General features: G+C 37.3%; 1 protein-coding gene across 4 annotated transcripts in view; it reads right to left on the bottom strand.

Annotated features, from left to right (window-relative positions):
* The window catches only part of USP15 (ubiquitin specific peptidase 15), a 61,463-nt gene that overhangs the window by 21,045 nt on the left and 26,360 nt on the right, over positions 1–14,058 (bottom strand). For 2 of the 4 annotated variants that reach the window (XR_007780841.1, XM_009095047.4), the window contains exon 7: positions 5,405–5,488. The exons of 1 other annotated variant lie outside the window; for it this stretch is intronic. Coding sequence is in view for 2 of the 3 variants with exons in the window: in XM_009095047.4 (XP_009093295.1) it covers positions 5,405–5,488 (84 nt within the window). In the remaining variant the exon portion in view is untranslated. Of the gene's footprint in view, positions 1–4,623; positions 4,643–5,404; positions 5,489–14,058 lie in introns of those variants that run through there. One more of the 4 variants, XM_050988038.1, reaches the window with a different exon arrangement.

The following is a 14,058-nucleotide window of genomic DNA, read 5'->3' as shown; positions in this document are numbered from 1 at the left end:
AAGGAAAAATATGCAGTGCAAAGAATCAATCCTGATAAAAAACTGAGACTTCTAATTGCAAAAGTCTGAGACTTCTAATTGCAAAAGTCTGAGGATGCAACTGCCTAAAGGTTACACTCCAGCCATTACTCCTGAACACTACCATGCTCTTTACTGAATTCCAGCTGTCTCCTCAGTGCACAATTACTCAATTTTCAAAAATAACTATTGCTTTTTAATTAAGTTATCAAAAATTTCAAACAGAAGGGGATGAAGATTTCTCACTCTTTCAATGGTCTTAGAAATTTGTGTAGTTGATAGCTGTCCATAAAGTTGCTATTATCACACTTTTACATCTGCTCATTTCTTTTTAATAGCTGACTTTCCCATCAGTCCTTCCTGTTTCTATACATATGCATTTTCTCTGCTCTCTGGCTTGCCCCCAAACTAGCTAAGAGGTATTGTGTTCACTGGTCATTCTTGATGAAAAAACCCTATCAAGTTAGTGTTCACTCACGTATGAGAGATCCCCAGGAAAATTACCTTTAATCTCCCAGTTGCAGCCCAGTTACTGCAGTGAACTCCAACTCCCTTAGGCTGGTAAGCCTTAGTTCCCCCAGGAATCAAAACCACAAGCTTGCCACTGGTGCTAATGCAACCCCCACAATATAACCCATCCAACAGTGCACAGTAGTAACAGAAATGCACATGCACAGGGTACACAATAAGCTTCTACTTTCAGCTTTGCTTCCTTCCTACTGCTGTCCTGACCTGATTTACAGGTTACATTTTTCACATGCTTAACAAAAAAGAAATCTCTCTGAAATTTAGATGTAGGAATAATGAAAAAATTGAATTTAACTCTTCTGGGGATTTTCATTTTTTATTTCTTTCTCTGCAGCTTTCCCTCCTTCACAAATTGACAACTTAGGAGGGACACTAGAAAGCTAAGGAAATGCAAATGGTATTTTGTGCCTGTAGCTTACTCATGTGAAAGATTTTCTCAAATTAGCTGAGTACCATGACAATAGTTTAGTTGAATATAATTGCAGTGCAGATAGATGCAGTGTGTATTTACTCTAAGGGACAAACTGTCAGTTTAGTTCTCAAAAGGGAAAGACATTTCGGAACTCTTATCTTCTGTACTGGCCCACAGAAATATATTTGAGGGGTTTAGAGATGAAGGCTACCACTCATCCTGTGAGTCAGGTCTCTCAATATATTTTTATTTCATGGTTCTATGATATTTAATCAAAACATATCCTACAAAACACTGCCTTACTGTTTGCAGGATACTAGGAGATGTCTGTTTACACCTCCATTCATCTGCAAACTGTTTTGTTGTGGAAGAATTATTTTTATATAAATTACATTGTTGCTTTACCTTTTATGCTTTTGAGCTGGATGGAAAAGAAATTATTATTAACGGTCAATAATAAGTAGCTAACAATGGAAAGCAAGTAAAGATGCAAGTAAAGTCTACATTAATTTAATTCAAACAGAAATATCCTAGAAAAAGTAACTTGTGGTATCTGCATGTCCCCAAGCCTCCAGCTGCTTTTCCTGCAAAACTTTCCCACCTTTAATGAAGGAACAATGCAGGGAAAAGCAGAGGGCTAGTAGGAAGATAAGCAAGTCAAGTAAAAGCAGTAACAGAAAGAAAACACTAATAGTTCTTAGAAAAAATAGCTTCACAAAAGTAAGGCAAGATTTGAAAACATGAAACCATCTTCAGACCCTTGAACAGAGTTCTTGAAATGGCAAAAATGGTAAAAGGAGGTTTCCAAATGAGATTTTATTATCTGTAGATTAATAAATTTTGAACTGCACATGCTAGATCTGAAATTACTTGTTTGTACGTTCTGCATGTGCCTTTAGACATTAAAGCAGCTTTCAAATAGTGATGATGAACCCAGAGCACTCACTGTACAGTTAGAGCTCTATGAAGCATGGATTTTGAACAGAGAAGACTGGAAAAAACATCACTGGATTTGGAAATGACGTAATTGACAGTGGAATGCCATGTACCAACAGGTACATACATAAAGGAATTCGAGTTGAAATAATGAGCCCAGAAAATTAAAAGTTTGGAAGACTTACTGAGCTCTGTAATATTTCAACCATTTTAATGCACTGACAATGTATTTTTGTGACCAGCCCCTTTAAGAAACTTATTATCAGATTTCATCAGATTTTAGAGATATCTGAAGCAGCAGGAGGCCCATGTCACTGCATAAAGATTACAATCTTTATTTTTTACTCATTATCATTGTCTGGAAAGGAAAAGATAACATTATAATATATTTAAATTGCCTTTGTCATAATATTTGTTTATGTGTCAGGTAGAACATGAAGAAACTGTTTGTAGAGGTAAGGTAATGTAATTAACACTTACACTTCTTAGAACAAGCATTTGAAAAAAGCTGCCAGCTATTCGTCTTGACAAACTGACACTACTAAATGATGAGAACAAGTCATTTTAGGAGCCTAAAGCAATGGTTACAAATGAAGGAAACAGAACAACTTCTCACTTAATTCCCCAAGCAAAATCCCTGTTCAGGTGTTTTTAATCTCTATCCCACGTAATTTAAGAAGCACTGTATATGATATGTATTGCTTTATTAACAGCAATAAACATAAATTCCAGTAAGACCTAAAAGATGTGTGTCTCTCCCTGCTCTTCTGAATCCCCTAACACCTAACCCTTAATATTATGCTAATCCTCCTGTGTTATTCTTTCAAAAAGATCACCAGTAAAGGCAAAAGAACATCTATGATCAATTATCTGGAATCTTCCATTCCATCAAAGGCAAACTCATATTTACAGAAATGCAGGCTTCAGACTGAATAAAATTTGCACAAGCTGTTTCTGACATCTAATGTATAACTACTTCAACACAAAATCAAGTATCTACCAATCTGAGGCTTACTCTTACACAGAATACCTCCTGGATTAGAAAAATATTACAGAAATGTGTACCATACAAAAAACCCATGAAACTTTCAGGTTTTTAACAAAATTTGTACTCTATAAGTGAGCTCTAGTCATTGCAGGAGCAGGCTTGCAATGACTAGTATTTAGGACCATTAATACACACAACCTGTTGTTTGATTTTTCTGCCTTATAAATCATATTTGTCAGCTAAAATTATCTTCAAAACAAATGCTGGCATCTCCTTTAGAGTCACAGCATCTCATGCCCATATGGAGATGCCACAGATCCTAGAAAGCTACAAATGTATAATTTCATTAATGTGCTAAAGGAAAACATGCAATATATTATAATATAAATAAGGCAGAAGCATAAGCATGAAAATAAATTCCAGACAAAGCTGACATTAGGTAGTTAACTAAGAAAATAACAAAGATAGTATTAATTAATGAAAAATAAGTACTTTCTTAGACAAGGAAATATTTGCAAGAAGAGTGGAACATTCTGAATGCACAATTACATAACAGAATTAAATACAGAGATGTATATTTCCATTTACTATTTGAAGCCAAAAATTCTTAATGCAAAAGTATGTACTTTAAAGTACAAAGTACATAATGGATATGACTTCATCACTTAACATAGACTCTGAGATAAGTGCTGCTAAAGATTCATCTGTATTACAACTTGTATTAAATTATTAATTTGTGATTTAAAAAATATTTTAAAGCCATCATATTTGCATTACTGCATTGTAAGGAAAAGCATATACTTCTGCACTGAATAGCTGTCTCACATAACATCCAGATGTACTGTGTTTTGATATACAAAAGAAAAATGACTGGTATTTCATAATACTACAGAGTACCTGTACCTATTGACTGATTAACAAATGCTTAAGTTATAGTTAAATCACTTAAAAGGACCAATTCCTTACCAAATTTGAAACCTATATGACTTCCTTTTAAAAACGTATTTCTATTGAAAATTATAACTTGTAAAATAACAACAAACAAACACACACCTCCAAACTCCAAATCACATTTTAGCTCCAAAATAAACCAAGAAATAAAATTAAAATCAGGTAAATCATGTGAACAAACTATCTTTAAAAGCTGCAATAGCTGGCAACAAGTTTCATAAGTGCCTCCTAAAAGTAACTATACCTCCAGCAAGAAGGTAACATAAAAAAAAAAAAAATAAGAAAGCCTTGATGGCTTGATTTAAAATCACAGCTCCCCAAAAAAAAGTCACTGTTAAGTGTCGTGTTTGGCAATACCACTGCCTTTTGCTTAAACACTAAGAGAAGAAGAAATTAGTTCTCAGCTGGAGGCTCAGCTCTGATCAAGTAACTTTTCACAATCATACATACAATACTCTTCTTATTTACTTCACAGTCACACAGTACAATAGACTGCAGTTAATTACACAGATTTCAACTTTCAACAGTGAGGGTTGGGGCTACTCACAATTAGTAGAAGCACAAGTGACACTTCACCCCTTAGGAAAAATCACTTCTGATAAATGCAGTATTTAACTGGAAGATATAGTATATTTAATATTTATGTCACCTTTTTATTTTTAACATCTTCAAATGTGATCACAAAATGCACGTTTAGAAAAATACTAAAAATGTGAATGAATTGTAAGAGTAAGGTTCTTCAGCTTCCCCCAGCTTGCATTAAAGATGAATGCTCTCTGGTTTCAAGCATTTGAAAGATGCTCCATTATCTGTTAAAGTGAAATAATTCCATGTTTTTCTATATTCACCAACTTTTTTCACAGTTGTGTACAGTAACAACAACAACAAAATTACATAAAAAGTTGGCCAATGCAATAGGAAAGCTCTTCTTTTAGAGTTTTATCACATTATTTATTTGAAAAACCTTCTAATTTGGAATATAAAGAAGAAAGCAAGCAAAAGTGACAAGTCTCTTAATAAGCCTTTGTTCACTACAATAGTCAAGCACATAGCCTGATCTCTCAAACTTCTAGCACTAAGAAAGAGAAGTTAAGGTCCTGGCTACATTACAGCTAACACAATTCAGCTGTCATGATTTGATATCAAAGTGTAATGGCACATAGTCTGCTCTGATACCTTAGGAGAAACAAATGAGGGAAAAGCCGATCGCCATAAGGATAAGTACTTCATACCTTTCTTGCTGTCCATTTAAATTCAGGCAGGAAAAAAATAGCAACAATGTATTTTCAGAATTATAAACTCTAAATGAAGTCTATACCTTTCCTTACAACAGCTGAAATTCTGTTTAGTGTCTTCCCTGCTGAAGAGTAAGAGTTACAAACATTTGTAATGTTGTTTTATTTCTTGGTGTCAGCCTTACCTACACTATTAAATAGTAACCAATAACAATTCACAAGCCAAATATTGCAAAGCAATTCAAAATCCTTAAGGTAGGAGTTATAAAACACTGAACTTTGTTTATATTACATTGGGGTAATTAATTAAATAATGTTTTAAGGTATATTGCTTACTTTCTGTTGTTCATGTTGTTATAATTATTTGATAGAGATGGAGAGATCTTTGGTAAAGTTGAAAAATTGGATGCACCTGGGGACCTTTAAAAATATGAAAATGATAAATTAGACAAAAATGCTGAGATATTAAAAGCTGTGAAAGAAAGATAACAAATGAATGAAGCAGATAAACAAGCATGGAAAAGAAATACTTTTTTAAAAGTGGGCAAAGCACTAAAAATACCCAGGACATGCAGCCCTCAGAGACTAAACTGCCTTTTAACACCTGAAATGTTTCACAGTACTTAGAACTTCCATAACTCGTTGAAGAAACAGAGCTATTAAAAACCAAAAGAAAGCACTGGCCACTGTGCAAAAAAAAAATTGTTTTTAGCTTAAAGTACAACTGTAGATATTCTGATGTTCTAAAACTTAAAATGTGAAGTTTCCAATGTGGGAATTTTATTCATTTTTCATTTCAAACGAAATGGATGTTGAGGTGAGATACGAAAATGATCAAGATAAATACTTCACATTAATTTAACAGCAGCATGGAACCATTTAGTTAAAACTGTCTCAGTAATATTGTTAGAAAATTTCAGGATATTAGGCACAACACTGGATTCTTAAAATCCTTTTTTTTTTTTGCCAAAAATAGAAGCATTATCATTTATCTCCGTGGTTTAGGACTACTTTAAAATAAAAGAATAGTGATTATTTTCATCACAAAGACTTCTGAATATAACAAATACAATATTTACAACTATCTTGCAGTGTATTTTTCTTGAGCAAATCTTACAGGTGCCCAAGGAAGACAGAATACTCAAAGAAGTTCATATAACTTCCTGATTTTGTGGGCCCCATGTAACTCCAACTGAATTGGAGTTCTGGCTGTCATTGAAAAGCTTTGAAGTACACATCGCTATATTAAAAGAAGAATTTCTGCATGCTCAGGACTTTTTAAGCACCTTTCAAGAACTGAACTCCATAAGGAAAGAAACATTTTTACACTGGGAATTTTCCCAAGTATATTTTCACATTTATTTTCAACTTTCTGTTAATAAACCTTTTCCAAAAGAAAAGTTGCAAGGGAAAGGGAACCTCAATCCACACCACTCACACCAATTTGATGCCAGAGCTAGCAAGAGTTGCTGCCCATAGCCTGGAAAGGGTTTGGAGGTCAGGAGTAATGAACCTGAAGTACAGCACATAAGAATTCCAGCCACTGCAGCCAGCACCTCAGCTTTGTTGAAGATCCTGCTTAAATGCCTCCATGCAAATGCACAAGAATGGGCAAAACACAAGAGGAGCTGGAGATGCGCATATGCCTGTGAGGGGAATGATCCTATTGCCATCACTGGCAAATAAATGGTGGGATGAATAACATTCCTGGAGTGTTGAAATGAAAAGATACAGACTCTTTCAGAAGGACAGGCAGAGAAACCTCTTGGAAGCACCTCTTACGGATCCATGATCCCTTATACGTAGGGAATAAAGGGTGGGCAAGAACAGACAAGATTATAGTGGGGATCTGCTATGGGCCATCCAACCAGGAAGACTGAGGAGGTGATCAGTGACAGCCAATGTGCTCTCAACTAAGGGCAAATATTGTCAGACAAATTTGCTGACCTTCTAAAACCAAATAGGTGAATGAGGGAAGACTGATATCCTCAGTCTGGACTTCTGCAAAGCATTAGACACTGTCTCTAAGCTGGAGAGACAAAGATCTGACAGTGGACTACTTGATGCACACAGAACTAGCTGGGTGGTTGCACTCAAGGAGTTGTGCTCAATGACTCAGTGTCCAAGTGGAAATCAGTGGTGCTCCTCACAAATCAGTACGGCATCAGTGCTGCTTAGCAGTGACATGGACAGAGGGATTAGTGCACTCTTACCAAGCTTGCTTTTGACACCAAGCTGTGTTGTGTGGCTGGCATGCTGGAGGGAATGCCAACCAGAGGGACCCGGCTTGAGAGATGTGCTAATGCAAATTTCATAAGTTTGACAATGACAAATGCAAGGTCCTGCATTTGGGTCAGGGCAATCCCAACCACCAGTACAGGCTGTGCCAAGAATGAATCGAGAGCAGCCCTAAAGAGAAATAACTGGGTGTGCTGGTGGATGAGAAGCCCAACACAACCCAGCAATGTGAGCTCACAGCACAGAAAGCAAACTATATCCTGGGCTACCTCAAAAGCAGTGGGGCCAGCAGGGCGAGGGTGACACCTCATGGAATGAATGCAGTGCTCATCTCTGGGACCACAACATAAAGACATGAACTTGTTGAACTGAGTCCAGGGCAGGGCCACAAGATGATCAGAGGTCTGGAGCACTTCTCCAATGAGGACAGATTGAGAGAACTGGGGCTGTTCAGCCTGGGCTGGTTGAGAAGAGAAGGCTCTGGGGAAACTTTCGAGCAGCCTTTCAGTTCCTAAAGTGGGCTACAAGAACTGGAGAGGGACTTTTAACAAGGGCATGTGGTCATTGGACTAAGAGGGAGTGACTTTAAACTGAAAGACTGAAAGAGAGTAGGTTTGGATTAGACATTAGGAAGAAATTTTTCTTAGTGAAGGTGGTAAGGCATTGTAACAGGCAGAGAAACTGGATGGCCCATCCCTGTAAGTGTTTGAGGTCAGGTTGGATGGGGCTCTGTGCAACTCAGTCCATTTGAAGGTGCCCCTGCCGGTGGCAGGGAGAAGAAATCAGATCAGCTTTTAAGGTCCCTTCCAACCTAAACCATTTTATGTATCATCATATGAAGAACATGTTAGTTAATTTTTCATGTATTCTGATCAACATTCACAAAGCTTTCCTGTAATTTCCTTTATCAATCTAAATCCTTCTCATTGAATACTGTCTTCAGAGAAGTAAAATACGGACTGTCCACAAAAGATACCAAACTGAAGTCAGTTTAATCCCATTTAAATCCAGAACAGTATTTATTTATAACATTCATACATGTATTTATTTTAGAATAAGTTATTTGATTTGAATAATTTTGAACTGAAATTGAACTTCTCAAAACAAATTTTAAGCTTTTATATAATTTAAACCAAATTCAAATGCAATATAGTTTTGGATTTTAAAACTCAATGTATAATTGCTGTATATAAAACCTACAAGAAACCAGAGGAAACCAGTTAAGGTCTACTAAATCAGTAAATGGCTTGCTTCTCAAATGCAGAAGAGTAAACTAAATTCTCTACATAGCTACAACAGCAGCAGAAACTAACAGGTAATTCTGAAAAGTAACTTTTTAATGATGTGACAAACAACCCCCCCCCCCAAATTATTTATTATAATTTAGCATTTTAACAGCAAAAGATAGATTAATAAAAGCCACATTACTGTAGTATGCCAAAATAAATGATAACTCACATTAGATACTTGCCCACATACTTCATTAACAATGGTTAAACTGCACTAGAACTCCCCTAGGGACCAACAGCAAGGAGATAAATATGGACATCAGCAAAAGCAACTGCAGCTAGAACAAACTTTTCTGCTCTGGGGGCACCCAGACTGACTGGATCAGGATAAAGCAAGGCAGATAAGAGTTTTGAATAAGCCATTCACAGGCCCTAGGCCTTACAGGGGACCTGCTGGTAGGACAACATGACAGGGCACAAAAAAATGCAGGAAGGTTCTGGGATGCAATGAGGACAACTATCTGATCCAGGCGACTGAGGAGGTAATAAGGAGAGCTTCTCAACTGTATCTGACACTTAAAACCAAGGAGGAAGAACTAGCTGGGAATGTGAAGGGTGGGGCCTTGGCCAAAATGACCTTAAGAGGGTGAAATTTGAGATCCTGAGGGAGAGCATGGCAGAAAACAGGAACACAGCCCTGGATTACAGCAGAGCAGACTTTAGACTTTATAGGGATCTGCTTGGACAAGTGCCATGGGATACAGCCTGGAGAGAAGAGGGGCCCCCAAGAGAGCTGGATGATAGTGACAGAATCATTTACACTGGAAAAGACCCCTAAGATCATTAAGTTCCCTACGCCCAATAATGCTCCATCCAGAGAAGTAAAAAGCTAAGCAAAGGCAGCAGGAGCCCTGACTGGATGAACAAGGAGCTTCTGATCCAAGGCAGATGTGAAGAGAAAGTGTCTCAATGAAAGCAGTAGTAGATACCTTGCTTAACCAGCCTGATAGTAATCTCTTCATAGAAGGCTATCTTGGCACATGAGGGGGAAGCAATGGGTGTGGTTTATCTCAACTTCCTTAAGTCTTTGGACAGTGTCTCCTGCAACACCCTCATGGAAAAGCAGAACAAACATGGGTTTCGTAGGTGGACAGTGAGATGGACTGAAAACCATTCAGTCCTACCCCTGGAGGGGCAGGTGACAAATGGAAAGCAGCTTGGCAGGGAACCATCTGGGACCCTGCTGGACAAAAAGCTACACATGAGACAGTGTGTCCTTGGGCCGACTACCTTGGCCCCGTGTGCTACGCTGGGAAAAGCACTGTCAGTATGTCAAGGGAGGTGATCCTTCTCCTCCACTCAGAACTGGCTACTGACACTGGCTACTGGAGTGCTGGGTTCACTTCTGGGCTCCCTAGTACCAGAAAGACAGGGATATTCTGGAGCAAGACTCATGAGACACCACAAAGGTGCAGCACTTGACTTATGTGAAGAAGCTGAGAGAGCTGAGACCATTCAGCCTGAAGAAGAGAAGGCTCCAGAACGATCTTACCACTTATATAAATATCAAATGGGAGGGAATGAAGAAGATGAAGCAAGAACCTTCTCAGTGGTGCCCACTAAAAGGACCAAAGTCTATGGGTATAAAACAAAGTAAATAAAATTCCATCTAAACAAGGAATACACCTGGATATAGTCCTAGGCAATCTGCTACAGCTTCCCATGCGTTGAGTAGGGGAACTAGGTGATACTTTCTCAAGAGGTCCTTCCACTACCAAGGATGCTCCTCCTTAAAGCTGTACCTCTGACTGGGCTAGCATACAATTTTGTAGCAAGCTTTAGTTAAACTAGTCTCTTCTTACAAACCCTAACTAATTCAGCTAATCACACTTCTTTGGGGAATTTGCAGTAAAAAAGGTTGATATTTTAACATTCATCACTCAAAAAAATTAACATTAAGGACATGCATTTGTTAAGAGTTTTTCAAACCTCCATTTATTTGTATTAATGAACATGTTTGTTAAACTAACTTGAAAATGTCTGTTTAACATCACCAATGTTTGGTGTTTATCCTCAGGAGCTCAGACACGTGGTTATCTCAATTACTATTTATCAGCAAATGGCAGTCCGGCCTCTTGGCTGACAAACAAGCTGACAGCTCTTGCTCATACAATTTAAGACATGACAGTAAGTCCCCAGTTAGCTCTATATCTCACCACAATTCTTTCTTACAGAAAAGTCAGTAGATAGGCACATCTGTCTGCATAACTGCTCAGGGAAAAAACCCAAACACACTTTTTCCTTTGAAAATTCATGGATATATTTTCCTAAAAACTTGGATAAATGGGCATTACATTATTTTAAAAAGGACTTATAAACATCTTTTATCCTCTTGTTCCCTCCTCTTAACAAACATTATGGGGTCCAACCCAGTAAAAGAAAAGAACTGACAAAGGGCCTTTAATGCTTTTCCGAGATAAAAAGGTCTATAGTTTGAACCAGAAAAAAAATCAGAAAAAAATTGTAAGGAAACAATTATTATTACAAGGAGAAAAAGAACTAAGCTATGAATGTGTGCAATCTCACCTTTCTGTGGGTCAAAAAATGCTACCAACAATATATTCCCTTTCACATGTGAGAATTGTTTTAAAGTTAACAGCAGGCCAACAGTAAATTATACTAAGTAGCCAGCTATTAGATTAGGATGACTTATTCCACAGTGATATCAAAATGAAATAAGTATCAGAATGAAATCCAATACTTTTAAAACACACACAGAGATATAGATTGACAGGTAATTAAAAATTCTTAGTTTTTTACTATATAGAAAGCACTTTTAAAGAATAGGATGTATCAGTAGGTTTAAAACTTGTTTTTAAGTTTTCTAAAAAAACCCCGCTACAACAATTTTATAAGATTAGAAGGAAATAAACTACTAGTTTAGGGCTTTTTGTATGCTTCCCAAACTTGCTTTATATTTGCATATAAACAGGTAACAACTTCTTAACAGAAAATGAAGAGAAACCCTGTCCTGGCTATTCAGTTGGTAACCTGTGGAATAACAAAACTTGAGTTCCTCACTTCTCCTGCTTTTAAGTTTTAAAAGCACAGATTGGCTGAAAGGTTTTAAGTGATGTACAGTTTTTCCTGAATATAAGTAACTAGATTTTGTAGTACTGTTCTTCAAGTAATTTGAACTACAATTTAGGATTTTTTAAAAATTATATTCATTTTTTAGTTTAAACCAGCATCTTGACAATAATAAACCATTCAAACAGGATTAGCTGTTTTTTCTGCATGTGGAATAATTTCCCATATAAGGACACAGATTAAAAGAAGTCTGCACAGAGATCTCAAATCTTCATTAAATACTGGGATCAGCAGCAACTAAACTACAAAAACAAGTGGGATCTGTACGTTTGTATAAATTTGTCATGTGTCTGACACTAAGAGACAGCTACTGTCAGACATGTTAGTATAACAAAATTTTCTCCAAAAAAGATCATTACTGATGAGCAATACCTCTTTTGGGAGCAGGTGATGTTTAAGACATTCCAGAATAAACAGAGAGTTTCACAGAAGTGAACCTCCCAGAGCAAAAAACATCCCAGCAGCTGATATAAACAACCTCTTGGAAAGCAAAAAATCCAGCAATTCCTAAACCTGACTAACCCTGTGAACATTTGAAGAATGTTCACATTCAGAACATTTGAAGAACACCACATTCAGATACTTTCAGACTAAAAAACCCAAGACTCACAAACATTTTAAGCAGCATTAAAATATGACATGATAGCAAATACCATTACATTATGCAGGGTTTTTACAGTGGATATTGCAATTACTTCCAAAATTAAGTAAATTCAGAAGTTAGAAGAACAGTACACATAAAACAACTGGCAAGCTTGAACACAGTGCAGAACTTAAGTAGTATAGCATGGTCTCTGCTCCTACATGAAAAGGATCTCAGAATAACTCTTTTCTAATTTCAGAAGAAGAGACAATTATGATGATATTCAATCTTTTTTTCTCATACGAATTCATTATATTCTGAAGAAAAACAGAATTATCATTTTCAAAATTGTTTCTTCCTGTACTGAGGTCCCAACCCGGCCACTTTCAAAGTAAGTACATTCTTTTCTTGCAGAAGGAAAGATGCTCACACATTTAACACACTTCTCATGAAAAACTGACAGCAATCATCATCTGTAGTAGGAGGAATACAGAAAAACTGCCAAAAGAAGCAATATAAAAATTGCTGTTATGCTTCTGCGAGAAAGAGGTAGAGAAAATGTGCAGAACATCTCTCCATCTTACTGTTTCTCCTTTTCAGTCATCACAATAAAGATTATGCTGTCATTCTGACAGACCTCAAAAGGCTGGAAAAATGAGCAAACAGGAACCTCCTGAAGTCCAGTCAAGAGGAATGCAAAGGCCTGCACCTGGGGAGCAACAATGCCAGGAACCAATACACTAGGAAGAAGTGGGTGTGTGGGCAGGTGACAAATGGAAAGCAGCTTGCAAGGGAACCACCTGGGGCCCTGCTGGACAAAAAGCTGCACGTGAGCCAGCAGTGTGTCCTTGGGCCAACCACCTTGGCCCAGCGTGCTACACTGGGAAAAGCACTGTCAGTATGTCAAGGGAGGTGATCCTTCTACTCCACTCAGAACTGGCTACAGACACCTGAAGTGCTGGGCTCCTCAATACCAGAGAGAGAGAGATATCCTTGACCAAGTCAAGTGAGACACCACAAAAGTGATCAAGGATTGCAGCATCTGACCTCTATGGAAAGGCTGAAAGATGGGACCTGGAGAACAGAAGGTTCCAAAAGAATTTTATCAACACGTATAAATAACCAGTGTGAGGGAATGAAGAAGATGGAGGAAGACCTTCCTCAGTCATGTCCGCTGAAAGAAGAGGCAATAGGTATAAAGCTGTAGCATTAGCAATTCTTTATAAATATAAGGACTTTCTTTCAAAATAGGAGTTACCAAACAGTGTAACAGATTTTCCAGGAAGGCAGTAGAGCCTCCTCCATCCTTGGACATGCTCAGAACCTATCTGGAAAAAGTCCCAAACAACCTGCTCTAGGTGTTCTGTCTTTGAGAAAGTGAGTTGGACCAGAGAAACTGCTGAGATGCCTTCTAACATCAACTATTCTGTGAATCTGTAGAAAAGCTTAGCTCATGTTCTGAAATGATCCTGCCTTTTTAAGCTTTATCATCCTTCATGCTTTCCAATATCCTATATTTTGACATTTCTAAATATGGCCTTTTATACCTTGATGTCAGAATTTGTTTATAGTTTGTGCTCTTCAAAAAGAAGCACTACAAAGAGGTAACTTCAGCACTGAGCCACTGTGTGACCATTGACATTGAGGCAGGTATGTGGATATATGCTATTTGTGTTGACAATTTAATACTCCTAATGGACCTCACACAGAAAACTCCAAAGTGAGTTTAATATTTCTATCCCTTTAAACATTTGTTAGGTTGTTCATGAAGTTTTAAACAGATGTAAAAA

The sequence above is a fragment of the Serinus canaria genome, chromosome 1A (genome assembly GCF_022539315.1).
Source record: "Serinus canaria isolate serCan28SL12 chromosome 1A, serCan2020, whole genome shotgun sequence".
Lineage (NCBI taxonomy): Eukaryota > Metazoa > Chordata > Aves > Passeriformes > Fringillidae > Serinus > Serinus canaria.
Note: the sequence above shows the minus strand (reverse complement) of the source record. Positions and strands in the feature narration are given on the sequence as shown.